The sequence below is a fragment of the Somniosus microcephalus genome, unplaced genomic scaffold (assembly GCF_052327205.1).
Source record: "Somniosus microcephalus isolate GS21.2 unplaced genomic scaffold, FLI_Smic_1.0 unresolved_chr1, whole genome shotgun sequence".
NCBI lineage: Eukaryota > Metazoa > Chordata > Chondrichthyes > Squaliformes > Somniosidae > Somniosus > Somniosus microcephalus.
The window spans coordinates 109747721-109767189 of record NW_028225179.1 but is presented as its reverse complement, the minus strand read 5'-3'; the positions used below and the strand labels follow the sequence as shown (position 1 = coordinate 109767189).

The window sequence follows — 19469 nt, the reverse complement described above, 5'->3', positions numbered from 1 at the left end:
ATTAAGCTCCCACATCATCCCCCACCCCCATGACCGATCTTTGAGTGGCTTTATAGAGTCATAGAGTCATAGAGTAATACAGCACAGATAGAGGCCCTTCGGCCCATCGTGTCCGCGCTGGCCATCAAGTCCTGTCTAATCTAATCCCATATTCCAGCATTTGGTCCGTAGCCTTGTATGCTATGGCATTTCAAGTGCTCATCCAAATGCTTCTTAAATGTTGTGAGGGTTTCTGCCTCCACAACCCTTTCAGGCAGTGAGTTCCAGACTCCAACCACCCTCTGGGTGAAAAAGTTCTTTCTCAAATCCCCTCTAAACCTCCCGCCCTTTACCTTGAATCTATGCCCCCTAGTTAGTGACCCCTCTACTGAGGGAAAAAGCTCCTCAGCATCCATCCTATCTATGCCCCTCATAATTTTGTACACCTCAATCATGTCCCCCCTCAGCCTCCTCTGCTCCAAGGAAAACAAACCCAATCTGCCCAGTCTCTCTTCATAGCTGAAGCGCTCCAGCCCTGGTAACATCCTGGTGAACCTCCTCTGCACCCTCTCTAACGCGATCACATCCTTCCTGTAGTGTGGCGACCAGAACTGCACACAGTATTCCAGCTGTGGCCTAACCAGTGTTTTATACAGCTCCATCATAACCTCCTTGCTCTTATATTCAATGCCTCGGCTAATGAAGGCAAGTATCCCATATGCCTTTTTTACCACCTTATCCACCTGTTCCGCCGCCTTCAGGGATCTGTGTACTTGCACACCCAGATCCCTCTGACCCTCCGTCTTGCCTAGGGTCTTTCCATTCATTGTGTATTCCCTTGCCTTGTTAGTCCCCCCAAAGTGCATCACCTCGCACTTTTCCGGGTTAAATTCCATTTGCCACTGTTCCGCCCATCTGACCAACCCATCTATATCGTCCTGCAGACTGAGGCTACCCTCCTCGCTATTTACCACCCTACCAATTTTTGTATCATCCGCGAACTTACTGATCATACCTTTTACATTCATATCCAAGTCATTAATGTAGACCACAAACAGCAAGGGACCCAGCACCGATCCCTGTGGTACCCCACTGGCCACAGGCTTCCAGTCACAAAAACAACCTTCGACCATCACCCTCTGCCTTCTGCCACTAAGCCAGTTTTGTATCCAATGTGCCAAAGCACCCTGGATTCCATGGGCTCTTACCTTCTTGACCAGTCTCCTGTGCGGGACTTTATCGAAGGCCTTACTGAAATCCATGTATACCACATCCACTGCGTTACCCTCATCCACACACCTAGTCACCCCCTCAAAAAATTCAATCAAATTAGTCAGACATGATCTTCCCTTGACAAAGCCATGTTGACTATTCCTGATTAATCCTTGCCTCTCCAAGTGGAGACAAATTTTGTCCCTCAGAATTTTTTCCAATAATTTTCCTACCACTGATGTTAGGCTCACTGGCCTGTAGTTCCCCGGTTTTTCCCTACTACCCTTCTTGAATAATGGTACTACATTAGCGGTTCTCCAGTCCTCTGGCACATCCCCTGTGGCCAGAGAGGTCCTGAATATATGTGTTAGAGCCCCCGCAATCTCTTCCTTTGCCTCACACAGCAGCCTGGGATACATTTCATCCGGGCCTGGGGATTTATCCATTTTTAGGCCAGCTAAAACCACCAATACCTCCTCCCTCTCGATGTTAATATGTTCGAGCATATCGCAGTCCCCCCGCCCTATTTCTATGTCTACATCGTCCTTCTCCATAGTGAAAACAGATGCAAAAAATTCATTTAGAACCCCTCCTACATCTTCCGGCTCCACACACAGATTGCCACTTTTGTCCCTAATGGGCCCTATTTTTTCCCTAGTTATCCTCTTACCCTTAATATACTTATAAAACATCTTAGGATTTTCCTTTATTTTGCTCGCTAGTGTTATTTCATGGCCCCTCCTTGATCTCCTAATTTCTTTTTTAAGTATCCCCCTGCACTTTTTGTACTCCTCTAGGGCTTCCTCCGTCTTTAGCCTTTTGTATCTACCAAAAGCCCTCCTTTTTTCCCTAATCCATTCTCGTATATCCCCTGACATCCAAGGTTCCCTGTGGTTTTTGGAACCACTCTTGACCTTTACGGGAACATGTTGCCATTGTATGATCTCAATCTCCCTTCTGAAAGCCTCCCATTGCTCCGATGTGGATTTTCCTACAAGTAGCTGATCCCAGTCCATTTTGGCCAGATCCTGCCTTATCCTATTAAAATCGGCCTTCCCCCAATTTAGAACCTTTATTTCCGGCCCATCCCTGTCCTTTTCCATGACCACCTTAAATCTTACCATATTATGGTCACTATCACCAAAGTGCTCACCTACTAGCACTTTTTCCACTTGGCCGGCCACATTCCCTTTAATACAGTAACATCAGTGGCCGCTCCAGCATCTACATGCCTGAGCAGACAACCTTGTCCCTTGTCTGACTGGCAATCTAAGGGTTAAAGCCACAGCGTAGTTAGGAAGTTCAAACACCCTGGAAATGCCTATCATTTGTTTTTTTCAAATCGGATCACTCCTTCTTTTGAAAGAAGGCGCCTTAGATCACTGGGCAGGACACAGAAACAACACATTTTCTTCCAGAGCTGGTCAGTTGCGCAGTTCGACCGGTGAACATCGATTACTGGCACTTCTAAATGTTCACCGGGATGGTGCAGTGACTCGCAGCAACGTTACTGATGGAGCAGCGACACATAACCAGTGTTGGGACTCTGTGCTTTACGGCGTTCTTGGCCCACAAGACTGTTTTTCTTTTCAATTGCTTTATTTGACTTGTTTAGATTCGTGGAAGGAAAAATGTTTCCATGTGAATCTTATTGTGAAATTCCTATTGGAAAAATAGACGAGTTTTGTTTGGTCTAGCAAACTCCAAACACCAGCCCAAAAAATCCTGCCCACGCCACTGAGTTAATCTGGAATAATTTTCATTCCATCGATGGGACTTGAATCTCTACTTAAAAAAGGAAAATATTACAGGGCTATGGAGAAAGAGCTGGGGAGTGGGACTAATTGGATCGCTCTTTCAGAGAGCTGGCACAGACATGATGGGCCAAATGGGCTCCTTCTGTGCTGTATGAGTCAGGAATAAGGGGTGAGACCCACTTGTTTAAGAACATAAGATTATAAGAAATAGGAGCAGGAGTCGGCCATTTGGCCCCTCGAGCCTGCTCCGCCATCTTCTACCTGATCTTCTACCTCATCTCCACTTTCCTGCACTATCCCCATATCCCTTGATTCCCTTAATGTCCAAAAATCTATCGATCTCTGTCTTGAATATACTCAACGACTGAGCCTCCACAGCCCTCTGGGGTAGAGAATTTTTTCATCCCAGTTTGGCATAAAAATAAAACAAAAAAGGTGACTCAACCGTGGCTAACAAGGGAAATTAGCGATAGCATAAGATCCAAGGAGACGACATATAAATTGGCCAGAAAAAGCAATAATCCTGAGGATTGGGAGCAGTTTAGGATTCAACAAAGAAGGACAAAGGGATTAATTAAGAAAGGGAAAATAGAATATGAGAGTAAGCTTGCAGAGAACATAAAAACTGACTGTAAAAGCTTTTATAGATATGTGAAGAGAAAAAGATTGGTGAAGTCAAGCGTAGGTCCCTTGCAGTCAGAATCAGGGGAAATTATAATGGGAAACAAAGAAATGGCAGACCAACTAAATACATATTTTGGTTCTGTCTTCACAAAGGAGGACACAAATAACCTCCCAGAGATGGCGGGGAACATAGGGCCTGATGAAAGGGAGGAACTGAAAGAAATCAGTAATTGTAGGGAAATGGTGTTAGGAAAATTAATGGGACTGAAGGCCGATAAATCCCCAGGGCCTGATAATCTACATCCCAGGGTACTTAAGGAAGTGGCCCTAGAAATAGTAGATGTATTGCTGGTCATCTTCCAGAACTCGATAGACTCTGGAACAGTACCCATGGATTGGAGGGTAGCTAATGTTACCCCACTATTCAAAAAAGGTGGTAGAGAAAAAGCAGGGAATTATAGACCGGTAAGCCTGACATCGGTAGTGGGGAAAATGCTAGAATCTATTATAAAAGATGTAATAGCAGAGCACTTGGTAAGCAGTGACAGGATCGGACAAAGTCAACATGGATTTACAAAAGGTAAATCATGCTTGACTAATCTACTGGAATTTTTTGAGGATGTAACTGGTAAAATAGATAAGGGAGAACCAGTGGATGTGGTGTATTTTGACTTTCAGAAGGCTTTCGATAAGGTCCCACATAAGAGATTAGCGTGCAAAATTAAGGCACATGAGATTGGGGGCAAGGTATTGACTTGGATAGAGAACTGGTTGACGAACAGAAGGCAGAGAGTTGGAATAAACGGGTCGTTTTCCGAGTGGCAGGCAGTGACTAGTGGGGTACCGCAAGGATCAGTCCTAGGACCCCAGCTGTTCACAATATATACTAATGATCTAGACGAGGGAATTGGATGTAATATCTCCAAATTTGCAGACGACACAAAGCTGGGTGGGAGGGTAAGCTGTGAGGAGGATGTCGAGAAACTCCAGTACGATTTGGACAGATTGGGTGATTGAGCAAAAACATGGCAAATGCACTATAATGTGGATAAATGTGAGGTTATCCACTTTGGTGGCAAAAACAGGAAGGCAGATTATTATTTGAATGGCAATAGATTGGGAGAAGGGGAAGTGCAAAGAGACCTGGATGTTCTTGTGCACCAGTCGCTGAAGGTAAGCATGCAGGTGCAGCAGGCGGTTAAGAAGGCAAATGGTATGTTGGCCTTCGTAGCAAGAGGGTTTGAGTACAGGAACAAGGATGTCTTGCTACAGCTGTACAGGGCCTTGGTGAGACCACACCTTGAGTATTGTGTGCAGTTTTGCTCGCCTTACCTGAGGAAGGACGTTCTTGCCATGGAAGGAGTGCAGCGAAGATTCACCAGGCTGATACCTGTGATGGCAGGAATGACGTATGAGGAGAGATTGGGTCGATTGGGCTTATACTCACTGGAGTTTAGAAGATTGAGAGGGGATCTCATCGAAGCCTATAAAATTCTGTCAGGTCTGGACAGACTAGATGCAGGAAGGATGTTTATGATGGCCAGGGAGTCCAGAACCAGGGGTCATAGTCTAAGGATAAGGGGTAAGCCATTTAGGACTGAAATGAGGAGGAATTTCTTCACCCAGAGAGTGGTGAACCTGTGGAATTCTCTGCCACAGAGGGCGGTGGAGGCCAGTTCATTAAATATATTCAAAAAGGAGTTGGATATATTTCTTAAGGCTAAAGGGATCAAGGGATATGGGGAGAAGGCAGGGACAGGGTACTGAATTTGGATGATCAGCCATGATCTCATTGAATGGCGGAGCAGGCGCGAAGGGCCGAATGGCCTACTCCTGCTCCTATCTTCTATGTTTCTATGAATTCCAAAGATTCGCCATCCTCTGAGTGAAGAAATTTCTCCTCATCTCAGTCCTAAATGGCCGACCCCTTATTTTGAGACTGTGACCCCTGGTTCTAGACTCCCCAGCCAGGGGAAACACCCTCCCTGCATCTACCCTGTCAAGCCCTGTAAGAATTTTGTATGTTTCAATGAGATCACCTCTCATTCTTCTAAACTCTAGAGAATACAGGCCTAGTCTACTCAATCTCTCCTCACAGGACAATCCCCCATCCCAGGAGCCAGTCTGGTGAACCTTCGTTGCACTCCCTCTATGGCAAGTAAATCCTTCCTTAGGTAAGGAGACCAAAACTGTACACAACTGCTGTACCTGCATGCTAACTTTCAGCGTTTCGTGTACAAGGACACCCAGGTCCCTCTGAACACCAACATTTCCCAATCTCTCACCATTTAAAAAAGACTCTGCTTTTCTATTTTTCCTACCAAAGTGGATAACTTCTCATTTCTCCACATTATATTCCATTTGTCATGTTCTTGCCCACTCACTTAGCCTGTCTATATACTCTTGAAGCCTTTTTGCAACCTCCTCACAACTTACATTCCCACCCAGCTTTGTGTCATCAGCAAACTTGGATATATTACGTATGGTCCCCTCATCCAAATCATTGATGTAGATTGTGAGTAGCTGAGGCCCAAGCACTGATCCTTGCGGTACCCCACTAGTTACAGCCTGCCAACCCGAAAATGACCCGTTTATTCCTACTCTGTTTTCTGTCCGTTAACCAATCCTCAATCCATGCTAGTATATTACCCCCGATCCCATGAGTACCTAATCTTGTCTAATAATCTCTTGTGTAGCACCTTATCAAATGCCTTCTGAAAATCCAAATACACCACATCCACTGGTTCCCCCTTATCTATTCTGCTAGTTACAACCTCAAAAAACTCGAACAGATTCGTCCCATCCAGCCTGCTCCTTGTATAAAACTGCAGAATTTATACGTTCGTAATTTCCATTTATTTAATCTCTTGTTGGAACTGCAGGGAGAGTTTTCTAGCTCAGAAAGCTCGGGGACATCTCTCCTTCATTCCTACTTTACCGAAGACCCTTGAACAGAAAGTCCTCAGGATGTCAATGCAGTTCGATCGTGTCGAGACTTGACATGCTCAGGAGGGGCTGCAGGCAATGAGCAAGCTTTCTGCTGCTTGTCCCACCAGGATTACCTGACGCAATAGGCTGCTGGAATACAGGACAATCTGGAGCCAGGTTGAAAGGAGCCTGGCCGACCCCCGCCTCACCAACACCCCTTCCCAAAGGGACCTGGGTGTCCTTTTATACCAGTCACTGAAAGCAAACATGCAGATGCAGCAAGCAGTTAGGAAGGCAAATGGCATGTTGGCCTTCATTGCAAGAGGATTTGAGTACAGGAGTAAGGATGTATTTCTACAGTTATACAGTGAGACCACACCTGGAGTACTGTGTGCAGTTTTGGTCTCCTTACCTAAGAAAGGATATACTTGCCATAGAGGGAGTGCAGCGAAGGTTCACCAGACTGATTCCTGGGATGGCAGGACTGTCGTATGAGGAGAGATTGGGTCGACTAGGCCTGTATTCACTCGAGTTTAGAAGAATGAGAGGGGATCTCATTGAAACGTATAAAATTCTGACAGGGCTAGACAGATTGGATGCAGGGAGGATGTTTCCCCTGGCTGGGGGGTCTAGAATGAGGGGTCACAGTCTCAGGATACGGGGTAGGACATTTAGGACTGAGATGAGGAGAAATTTCTTCACTCAGAGGGTGGTGAACCTGTGGAATTCTCTACCACAGAAGGCTGTGGAGGCCAAGTCACTGAATATATTTAAGGAGGAGATAGATTTCTAGACACAAAAGGCATCAAGGGGTATGGAGAGGGGGAATATGGTATTGAGATAGAGGATCAGCCATGATCATATTGAATGGCGGAGCAGGCTCGAAGGGCCGAATGGCCTACTCCAGGCTCCTATTTTTCTATGTTTCCCCGCTCATCCAGGTCCTGTCAATGAGCTGGCTGGTCAATTACCAACAGTGTCCAGGAGTACTGCAGCCCTGTCTAGCTCGGGTATCGGATTGCGGACTCGGCCACAGAATACGGATCCGCTTCCAACCTCCAAGCATTTCCCCGCGGAGCCAACTCTGTTCCAAAGCCACACCCTCGCCGAGGATAAATTAGGAGCAGTCTTTGATGCTGAAAGGGTTAAATAGCCCTTTTCCAAAACCTATAATGTGCGCCGGGCTCACTGAATGTCGGATAGTCTGTAGATACTTACAGGAGGACCATCAGCACCAGGGATTCCAGGCAGACCAGGCTTTCCTGTTGGACCCTGCAGGAAAGAAAACCAAGGAGGAACATTAGTCTGATCTCCCGCTCACCCGGAATCAAAAGCAACAACAACAACAGCTTGCATTTATATACGCCTTTAACATAGCAAAACGTCCCAAGGCACTTCACAAGAGCGTTATTAATCAAAATCGGTCACCGAGCCACAAAAGTGATATTAGGACAGGTGACCAAAAGCTTGGTCAAAGAGGTAGGTTTTAAAGAGCGTCTTAAAGGAGGAGAGGGCAGTGGAGAGGTTTAGGGAGGGAATTCCAGAGTTTAAGGCCCAGGCAGCTGAAGGCACGGCCGCCAATGATGGGGCGATTAAAATCGGGGATGCGCAAGAGGCCAGAATTGGAGGAGCGCAGAGATCTCCGAGGCTTGTCGGGCTGGAGAAGGTTACAGAGATAGGGAGGGGGGCGAGGGCCACGGAGGGATTTGAACACAACATTAAACTTCAGAATTGTGATCTGCCCGTCAGTTGCGGAAGGAAAATCACAGCCCTGAGCTTCCCGCCATGCACCCGTGAGTGTTGCTCCCTGCTGAGAGTGTGGGATCGGCCCTTGCCTCTCTGTCCCGTACGGGTTAGCCCCATGGCAAATATACAAAACTGCTGCCTGGATGTTGAACAGGTGCACTGAGGTTGGACAAAGGGGCCGGGACGGGTCAGGATTACCTGCACCAACTATGGAACCCGCTGACCTTTCCCCTCCAATTTCCTTTCCTTCTCCCCTGAAAGCACCAACTCTCCTCAGGGGAGGGATGGTTCCACAAGCACCAGCCACATTCCTGTAGCCCACCCAAGTGGACCTAAACAGCCAAGCTATTCGACAGCTTAGAGCATTGCAGCTGACCCCAGTCCCGTCCTCGCCCTGACGTCCGCACTTTCCTTCGCAAGGGGCCAGTGGAGGGCGACCAGGAGCGGGAGTTCTTGTAGAGTTTGTTTGTAACTGAGATCAAGGAACTCAGCGCAGATCCTCCTGGACTGTGTGCCCCAGCACCACACTGTGCAGTGCATTTAGCAACTGACCCACTGAGAGAAGAATTAGGAGCAGGAGTAGGCCATACAGCCCCTCAAACCTGCTCCGCCATTCAATAAGATCATGGCTGATCTTCTACGTCAACTCCACTTTCCCGCCTGATCCCCATATCCCTTGATTCCCTAGTGCCCAAAAATCTATCGATCTCTGTCTTGAATATACTCAATGACTGAGCCTCCACAGCTCTCTGGGGTAGAGAATTCCAAAGGTTCACCACCCTCTGAGAGAAGAAATTTCTCCTCATCTCAGTCCTAAATGGCCGAGCCCTTCTCCTGAGACTGTGACACCTAGTTCTAGACTCCGCAGTCAGGGGAAACAACCTCTCAGCATCTACCCTGTCATGCCTTCCCAGAATCCAATACGTTTCAATGAATTTTATAAGTTTCAATAAGAAGCCCAATTGATGATAGGATAACGGTCGGGATCGATGGCCACTGATCACCACCATGAGAAAATTCTCAGACACTCACAGATTCCACACAGGGCGGCCAATATTTGGATTCCTTGTCACAAGGCCGGACTTTTTAAAAAAGCAATGATGAAGTGACAAGCAAAGCGCCCCCTTCCTCCCCAGCTCCGATAACTGAGAGAGCCTGAATACTGGGCTTAAGCGCAAGGCTTAACCCTAACTCTGAATTCCCCTCCCCATAGGTATTCTCAGCGAGAGTGGGCTCCGTGGTAAGTACTGCTCAGGAAATCACTGGCCACCGGACCCCCTGATTTTCAGTTCAACCGATGGAAAAGCAGGGATCGCGATTTTTCCTGTGCAACGCTCCCTGCAAGCCCCAGTTCTCAGCGGGAATATCCGACCAGGGAATCCAGCCCCAAATGGTTCAGCAAGAAACTCAGCGCGAGGACGAAAGCAACAGACACTGAATTTAATCATTCTTGGACTGCGAGGCAGGTACCTGTTACTCAGGAGGACATTAGCATTGGCGGACTGGGCAATCAGTTGGCACCAGGTACAAGGGTTTAATCAACCGATTAGGAATGATCGAGGTTTTCCTGCGTGTGTGACTTACCTTGTGACCGGGAGGTCCCATGGCTCCCTGAGGACCAGGAATACCCTGCAGGAGAGGAGCGAGAAGAAGAAAGGATCAACAAGAGATTGGAGCAAGTCAGCATCATGTGATCTCAAGCATGTCTGGAATGAGCTTCTTTGAAACATTTCTCATCTCAAATGGGCTTGGCCTCATCACCACTCACCCGATCCACTAATACTCCTCGGCACGTCCAAAATAGCAATAGGCCAGAGCCAGGCTTGTCTACTCTCATCTAAACCTCGGACTCTGCCAATTAGGGGAAAAAAACATAGTCTACATATACCTGTTGTGTATCAGGTAGGGAAGGGGCACACGGTTTATAGACCAGGCATGCATCAGGTAGGGAAAGGACGGTGTTTATAGACCAGGTCTGTACCAGGTAGGGAATGGCACACTGCTTATAGACCATGTCTGAACCAGGTAGGGAATGGCACACTGTGTATAGACCAGGTCTGTACCAGGTAGGGAATGGCACACTGTTTATAGACCAGGTCTGTACCAGGTAGGGAATAGCACACTGTTTATAGACCAGGTCTGTACCAGGTAGGGAATGGCACACTGCTTATAGACCATGTCTGAACCAGGTAGGGAATGGCACACAGTTTATAGACCAGGTCTGTACCAGGTAGGGAATGGCACACTGTTTATATACCAGGTCTGAACCAGGTAGGGAATAGCACACTGTTTATAGACCGTGTCTGAACCAGGTAGGGAATAGCAAACTGCTTATAGACCATGTCTGAACCAGGTAGGGAATGGCACACTGCTTATAGACCAGGTCTGTACCAGGTAGGGAATGGCACACTGCTTATAGACCATGTCTGAACCAGGTAGGGAATAGCACACTGCTTATAGACCATGTCCGAACCAGGTAGGGAATGGCACACTGCTTATAGACCAGGTCTGTACCAGGTAGGGAATGGCACACTGCTTATAGACCATGTCTGAACCAGGTAGGGAATGGCACACTGCTTATAGACCAGGTCTGTATCAGGTAGGGAATGGCACACTGCTTATAGACCATGTCTGAACCAGGTAGGGAATAGCACACTGCTTATAGACCATGTCTGAACCAGGTAGGGAATGGCACACTGCTTATAGACCAGGTCTGTAACAGGTAGGGAATGGCACACTGCTTATAGGCCAGGTCTGTACCAGGTAGGGAATGGCACACTGTTTATAGACCAGGTCTGTACCAGGTAGGGAATGGCACACTGTTTATAGACCAGGTCTGTACCAGGTAGGGAATGGCACACTGCTTATAGACCATGTCTGAACCAGGTAGGGAATGGCACACTGTTTATGGACCAGGTCTGTACCGGGTAGGGAATAGCACACTGTTTACAGACCAGGTCTGTACCAGGTAGGGAATGGCACACTGCTTATAGACCAGGTCTGTACCAGGTAGGGAATGGCACACTGCTTATAGACCAGGTCTGAACCAGGTAGGGAATGGCACACTGTTTATAGACCAGGTCTGTACCAGGTAGGGAATGGCACACTGTTTATAGACCAGGTCTGTACCAGGTAGGGAATGGCACACTGCTTATAGACCATGTCTGAACCAGGTAGGGAATGGCACACTGTTTATAGACCAGGTCTGTACCGGGTAGGGAATAGCACACTGTTTATAGACCAGGTCTGAACCAGGTAGGGAATGGCACACTGTTTATAGACCAGGTCTGTACCGGGTAGGGAATGGCACACTGTTTATAGACCAGGTCTGTACCAGGTAGGGAATGGCACACAGTTTATAGACCAGGTCTGTACCGGGTAGGGAATGGCACACTGTTTATAGACCAGGTCTGTACCAGGTAGGGAATGGCACACTGTTTATATACCAGGTCTGTACCGGGTAGGGAATGGCACACTGTTTATAGACCAGGTCTGTACCAGGTAGGGAATGGCACACTGTTTATAGACCAGGTCTGAACCAGGTAGGGAATGGCACACTGTTTATAGACCAGGTCTGTACCGGGTAGGGAATGGCACACTGTTTATGGACCAGGTCTGTACCGGGTAGGGAATGGCACACTGTTTATAGACCAGGTCTGTACCAGGTAGGGAATGGCACACTGTTTATAGACCAGGTCTGTACCAGGTAGGGAATGGCACACTGTTTATATACCAGGTCTGTACCAGGTAGGGAATGGCATACTGTTTATAGACCAGGTCTGTACCAGGCAGGGAATGGCCCACTGTTTATAGACCAGGTCTGTACCAGGTAGGGAATGGCACACTGTTTATAGACCAGGTCTGTACCAGGTAGGGAATGGCACACTGTTTATAGACCAGGTCTGTACCAGGTAGGGAATGGCACACTGTTTATAGACCAGGTCTGTACCAGGCAGGGAATGGCCCACTGTTTATAGACCAGGTCTGTACCAGGTAGGGAATGGCACACTGTTTATAGACCAGGTCTGTACCGGGTAGGGAATGGCACACTGTTTATAGACCAGGTCTGTACCAGGTAGGGAATGGCACACTGTTTATAGACCAGGTCTGTACCAGGTAGGGAATGGCACACTGTTTATAGACCAGGTCTGTACCAGGTAGGGAATGGAACACTGTTTATAGACCAGGTCTGTACCAGGTAGGGAATGGCACACTGTTTATAGACCAGGTCTGTACCAGGTAGGGAATGGCACACTGCTTATAGACCAGGTCTGAACCAGGTAGGGAATGGCACACTGTTTATATACCAGGTCTGTACCGGGTAGGGAATGGCACACTGTTTATAGACCAGGTCTGTACCAGGTAGGGAATGGCACACTGTTTATAGACCAGGTCTGTACCAGGTAGGGAATGGCACACTGTTTATATACCAGGTCTGTACCAGGTAGGGAATGGCACACTGTTTATAGACCAGGTCTGTACCGGGTAGGGAATGGCACACAGTTTATAGACCAGGTCTGTACCAGGTAGGGAATGGCACACTGTTTATAGACCAGGTCTGTACCAGGTAGGGAATGGCACACTGTTTATAGACCAGGTCTGTACCAGGTAGGGAATGGCACACTGTTTATATACCAGGTCTGTACCAGGTAGGGAATGGCACACTGTTTATAGGCCAGGTCTGTACAAGGTAGGGAATGGCACACTGTTTATATACCAGGTCTGTACCAGGTAGGGAATGGCACACTGTTTATAGACCAGGTCTGTACCGGGTAGGGAATAGCACACTGTTTATAGACCAGGTCTGTACCAGGTAGGGAATGGCACACTGTTTATAGACCATGTCTGAACCAGGTAGGGAATGGCACACTGTTTATAGACCAGGTCTGTACCAGGTAGGGAATGGCACACTGTTTATAGACCAGGTCTGTACCAGGTAGGGAATGGCACACTGTGTATAGACCAGGTCTGCACCAGGTAGGGAATGGCACACAGTTTATAGACCAGGTCTGTACCAGGTAGGGAATGGCACACTGATTATAGACCAGGTCTGTACCAGGTAGGGAATGGCACACTGTTTATAGGCCAGGTCTGTACCAGGTAGGGACTGGCACACTGTTTATAGACCAGGTCTGTACCAGGTAGGGAATGGCACACTGTTTATAGACCAGGTCTGTACCAAGTAGGGAATGGCACACTGTTTATAGACCAGGTCTGTACCAGGTAGGGAATGGCACACTGTTTATAGACCAGGTCTGTATAAGGCAGGGAATGGCACACTGCTTATAGACCAGGTCTGTACCAGGTAGGGAATGGCTCACTGTTTATGGACCAGGTCTGTATAAGGTAGGGAATGGCACACTGTTTATAGACCAGGTCTGTACCAGGTAGGGAATGGCACACTGTTTATAGACCATGTCTGAACCAGGTAGGGAATGGCACACTGTTTATATACCAGGTCTGTACCAGGTAGGGAATGGCACACCGTTTATAGACCAGGTCTGTACCGGGTAGGGAATGGCACACTGTTTATAGACCAGGTCTGTACCAGGTAGGGAATGGCACACTGTTTATAGACCAGGTCTGTACCAGGTAGGGAATGGCACACAGTTTATAGACCAGGTCTGCACCAGGTAGGGAATGGCACACTGTTTATAGACCAGGTCTGTACCAGGTAGGGAATGGCACACTGTTTATAGACCAGGTCTGTACCAGGTAGGGAATGGCACACAGTTTATAGACCAGGTCTGTACCAGGTAGGGAATAGCACACTGTTTATAGACCAGGTCTGTACCAGGTAGGGAATGGCACACTGTTTATAGACCAGGTCTGTACCAGGTAGGGAATAGCACACTGTTTATAGACCAGGTCTGTACCAGGTAGTGAATGGCACACTGTTTATAGACCAGGTCTGTACCAGGTAGGGAATGGCACACTGTTTATAGACCAGGTCTGTACCAGGTAGGGAATGGCACACTGTTTATAGACCAGGTCTGTACCAGGTAGGGAATGGCACACTGTGTATAGACCAGGTCTGTACCAGGTAGGGAATGGCACACTGTTTATAGACCAGGTCTGTACCGGGTAGGGAATGGCACACTGTTTATAGACCAGGTCTGTACCAGGTAGGGAATGGCACACTGATTATAGACCAGGTCTGTACCAGGTAGGGAATGGCACACTGTTTATAGGCCAGGTCTGTACCAGGTAGGGACTGGCACACTGTTTATAGACCAGGTCTGTACCAGGTAGGGAATGGCACACTGTTTATAGACCAGGTCTGAACCAGGTAGGGACTGGCACACTGTTTACAGACCAGGTGTGTACCAGGTAGGGAATGGCACACTGTTTATAGACCAGGTCTGTATAAGGCAGGGAATGGCACACTCTTTATATACCAGGTCTGTACCAGGTAGGGAATGGCACACTGTTTATGGACCAGGTCTGTATAAGGCAGGGAATGGCACACTCTTTATATACCAGGTCTGTACCAGGTAGGGAATGGCACACTGTTTACAGACCAGGTCTGCACCAGGTAGGGAATGGCACACTGTTTATAGACCAGGTCTGTACCAGGTAGGGAATGGCACACTGTTTATAGACCAGGTCTGTACCAGGTAGGGAATGGCACACAGTTTATAGACCAGGTCTGTACCAGGTAGGGAATGGCACACTGTTTATAGAACAGGTCTGTACCAGGTAGGGAATGGCGCACTGTTTATAGACCAGGTCTATACCAGGTAGGGAATGGCACACTGTTTATAGACCAGGTCTGTACCAGGTAGGGAATGGCACACTGTTTATAGACCAGGTCTGTACCAGGTAGGGAATGGCACACTGTTTATAGACCAGGTCTGTACCAGGTAGGGAATGGCTCACTGTTTATGGACCAGGTCTGTACCAGGTAGGGAATGGCACTCTGTTTATAGACCAGGTCTGTACCAGGTAGGGAATGGCACACTGTTTATATACCAGGTCTGTACCAGGTAGGGAATGGCACACAGTTTATAGACCAGGTCTGTACCAGGTCGGGAATGGCACACTGTTTATTGACCAGGTCTGTACCAGGTAGGGAATGGCACACTGTTTATAAACCAGGTCTGTTCCAGGTAGGGAATGGCACACTGTTTATAGACCAGGTCTGCACCGGGTAGGGAATGGCACACTGTTTATAGACCAGGTCTGTTCCAGGTAGGGAATGGCACACTGTTTATAGACCAGGTCTGCACCGGGTAGGGAATGGCACACTGTTTATAGACCAGGTGTGTACCAGGTAGGGAATGGCACACTGTTTATATACCAGGTCTGTACCAGGTAGGGACTGGCACACTGTGTATAGACCAGGTCTGTACCAGGTAGGGAATGGCACACTGTTTATAGACCAGGTCTGTACTAGGTAGGGAATGGCACACTGTTTATAGACCAGGTCTGTACCAGGTAGGGAATGGCACACACTTTATAGACCAGGTCTGTACCAGGTAGGGAATGGCACACTGTTTATATACCAGGTCTGTACCAGGCAGGGAATGGCACACAGTTTATAGACCAGGTCTGTACCAGGTAGGGAATGGCACACTGTTTATATACCAGGTCTGTACAAGGCAGGGAATGGCACACTGTTTATCGACCAGGTCTGTACCAGGTAGGGAATGGCACGCTGTTTATAGACCAGGTCTGTACCAGGTAGGGAATGGCACACTGTTTATAGACCAGGTCTGTACCAGGTAGGGAATGGCACACTGTTTATAGACCAGGTCTGTACCAGGTAGGGAATGGCACACTGTTTATAGACCAGGTCTGTACCAGGTAGGGAATGGCACACTGTTTATAGACCAGGTCTGTACCAGGTAGGGAATGGCACACTGTTTATAGACCAGGTCTGTACCAGGTAGGGAATGGCACACTGTTTATAGACCAGGTCTGTACCAGGTAGGGAATGGCACACTGTTTATAGACCAGGTCTGTACCAGGTAGGGAATGGCACACTGTTTGTAGACCAGGTCTGTACCAGGTAGGGAATGGCACTCTGTTTATAGACCAGGCCTGTGCCTGGACAATGAGGTTGGCAGATTACCTGAGCTCCGGGGATCCCTTGTTGACCAGGTGGTCCCGGTTCTCCTTGAGGCCCCTGTTTGAGATAAATCAGATCAGACATTCAGATTCCCAGCACTGAGAGAAGGACAAATTGATGAATGGAAATTTAAAACAGAAATCACGTACAAGGTTTCCTTTGGGGCCATGTGGGCCGTCCATTCCACGCACACCCTGAAACACAGAAGAGACGTTTGTTAACAACATTCAGTCCTGACAATGAAACTAGCTGTTGGGACATGTTACAAACAGGGCAGAATCAGCCCAAGAACTTTCTCACAGCTCTACCAGTTCTCCTGCCGAACAGAAGTCGTGAAAAAAAAGGGAGATATGTCGCCCACAAGATGAGGGATGGGGGACTCCCACTTTCGACACTCAAACAAGTACTCTAATGCCAGGGAAACCTCAATTAGATGTCGATCAAAGTTCCCTCTATGTTGCCCCATCAATGAACCTCAGCTAAAGCATTATAACACACTACTGAACCAGTGCGATGCTTACTAAGTCCTACAATAGCCACACCCTGGGAATTGGACTTGGTAAGGCCAAAAGGTGCCAAATCTAGACATCGGTTCGTGAGGTGCACTCACAGCCATTTGATACTGCGCTAGGGGAGAATGAGAGGGTCCGTCACCCACACACTGATTGGGACTGCGAGAGAATGAGAGGGTCCGTCACCCACACACTGATTGGGACTGAGGGAGAATGAGAGGGTCCGTCACCCACACACTGATTGGAACTAGGGGAGAATGAGAGGGTCCGTCACCCACACACTGATTGGGACTGAGAGAGAATGAGAGGGTCCGTCACCCACACACTGATTGGGACTGAGAGAGGATGAGAGGGTCCGTCACCCACACACTGATTGGGACTGAGAGAGAATGAGAGGGTCCGTCACCCACACACTGATTGGGACTGAGGGAGAATGAGAGGGTCCGTCACCCACACACTGATTGGGACTGAGGGAGAATGAGAGGGTCCGTCACCCACACACTGATTGGGACTGAGGGAGAATGAGAGGGTCCGTCACCCACACACTGATTGGGACTGAGGGAGAATGAGAGGGTCCGTCACCCACATACTGATTGGGACTGAGAGAGAATGAGAGGGTCCGTCACCCACACACTGATTGGGGCTGAGGGAGAATGAGAGGGTCCGTCACCCACACACTGATTGGAACTAGGGGAGAATGAGAGTGTCCGTCACCCACACACTGATTGGGACTGAGAGAGAATGAGAGGGTCCGTCACCCACACACTGATTGGGACTGAGAGAAAATGAGAGGGTCCATCACCCACACACTGATTTGGACTGAGGGAGAATGGGAGGGTCCGTCACCCACACACTGATTGGGACTGAGAGAGAATGAGAGGGTCCGTCACCCACACACTGATTGGAACTAGGGGAGAATGAGAGGGTCCGTCACCCACACACTGATTGGGACTGCGAGAGAATGAGAGGGTCCGTCACCCACACACTGATTGGGACTGCGAGAGAATGAGAGGGTCCGTCACCCACACACTGATTGGGACTGAGGGAGAATGAGAGGGTCCGTCACCCACACACTGATTGGGACTGAGGGAGAATGAGAGGGTCCATCACCCACACACTGATTGGGACTGAGAGAGAATGAGAGGGTCCGTCACCCACACACTGATTGGGACTGAGAGAGAATGAGAGGGTCCGTCACCCACACTCTGATTGGAACTAGGGGAGAATGAGAGGGTCCATCACCCACACACTGATTGGGACTGAGAGAGAATGAGAGGGTCCGTCACCCACACACTGATTGGGACTGAGAGAGAATGAGAGGGTCCGTCACCCACACACGGATTGGGACTGAGCGAGAATGAGAGGGTCCCTCACCCACACTGATTGGGACTGAGGGAGAATGAGAGGGTCCGTCACCCACACACTGATTGGGACTGAGGGAGAATGAGAGGGTCCGTCACCCTCACTCTGAGTGGGACTAGGGGAGAATGAGAGGGTCCGTCACCCACACTGATTGGGACTGCGAGAGAATGAGAGGGTCCGTCACCTACACACTGATTGGGACTGAGAGAGAATGAGAGGGTCCGTCACCCACACACTGATTGGGACTGCGAGAGAATGAGAGGGTCCGTCACCCACACACTGATTGGGACGGAGAGAGAATGAGAGGGTCCGTCACCCACACACTGATTGGGACAGAGGGAGAATGAGGGTCCGTCACCCACACACTGATTGGGACTGAGAGAGGATGAGAGGGTCCGTCACTCACACACTGACTGGGACAGAGAGAATGAGAGGGTCCGTCACACACACACTGATTGGGACTGAGGGAGAATGAGAGGGTCCGTCACCCACACACTGATTGGGACTGAGGGAGAATGAGAGGGTCCGTCACCCACACACTGAATGGGACTGAGGGAGAATGAGAGGGTCCGTCACCCACACACTGATTGGGACTGAGAGAGAATGAGAGGGTCCGTCACCCACACACTGATTGGGACTGAGGGAGAATGAGAGGGTCCGTCACCCTCACACTGATTGGGACTGAGGGAGAATGAGAGGGTCCGTCACCCACACACTGATTGGGACTGAGAGAGAATGAGAGGGTCCGTCACCCACACACTGATTGGGACTGAGGGAGAATGAGAGGGTCCGTCACCCACACACTGATTGGGACGGAGAGAGAATGAGAGGGTCCGTCACCCACACACTGATTGGGACAGAGGGAGAATGAGGGTCCGTCACCCACACACTGATTGGGACTGAGAGAGAATGAGAGGGACCGTCACCCACACACTGATTGGGACTGAGAGAGAATGAGAGGGTCCGTCACCCACACACTGATTGGGACTGAGGGAGAATGAGAGGGTCCATCACCCACACACTGATTGGGACTGAGGGAGAATGAGAGGGTCCGTCACCCACACACTGATTGGGACTAGGGGAGAATGAGAGAGTCCGTCACCCACACACTGATTGGGACTGAGAGAGAATGAGGGGGTCCGTCACCCACACACTGATTGGGACTGAGAGAGAATGAGGGGGTCCGTCACCCACACGCTGATTGGGACTGAGAGAGAATGAGAGGGTCCGTCACCCACACACTGATTGGGACTGAGAGAGAATGAGAGGGTCCGTCAC

At 48.9% G+C, this 19469-nt stretch overlaps 1 protein-coding gene across 1 annotated transcript in view; it reads right to left on the bottom strand.

Moving 5' to 3' along the window:
- LOC147095704 (uncharacterized) overlaps positions 1-19469 on the bottom strand; it is a 280778-nt gene that overhangs the window by 191038 nt on the left and 70271 nt on the right. Inside the window, exons 17-20 of the mRNA XM_085974754.1 lie at positions 16467-16511; positions 16321-16374; positions 9831-9875; positions 7719-7772 (exon numbers count right to left, since the gene is read on the bottom strand). Of these exons, the coding sequence (XP_085830880.1) occupies positions 7719-7772; positions 9831-9875; positions 16321-16374; positions 16467-16511 (198 nt within the window). The remainder of the gene's footprint in view (positions 1-7718; positions 7773-9830; positions 9876-16320; positions 16375-16466; positions 16512-19469) is intronic.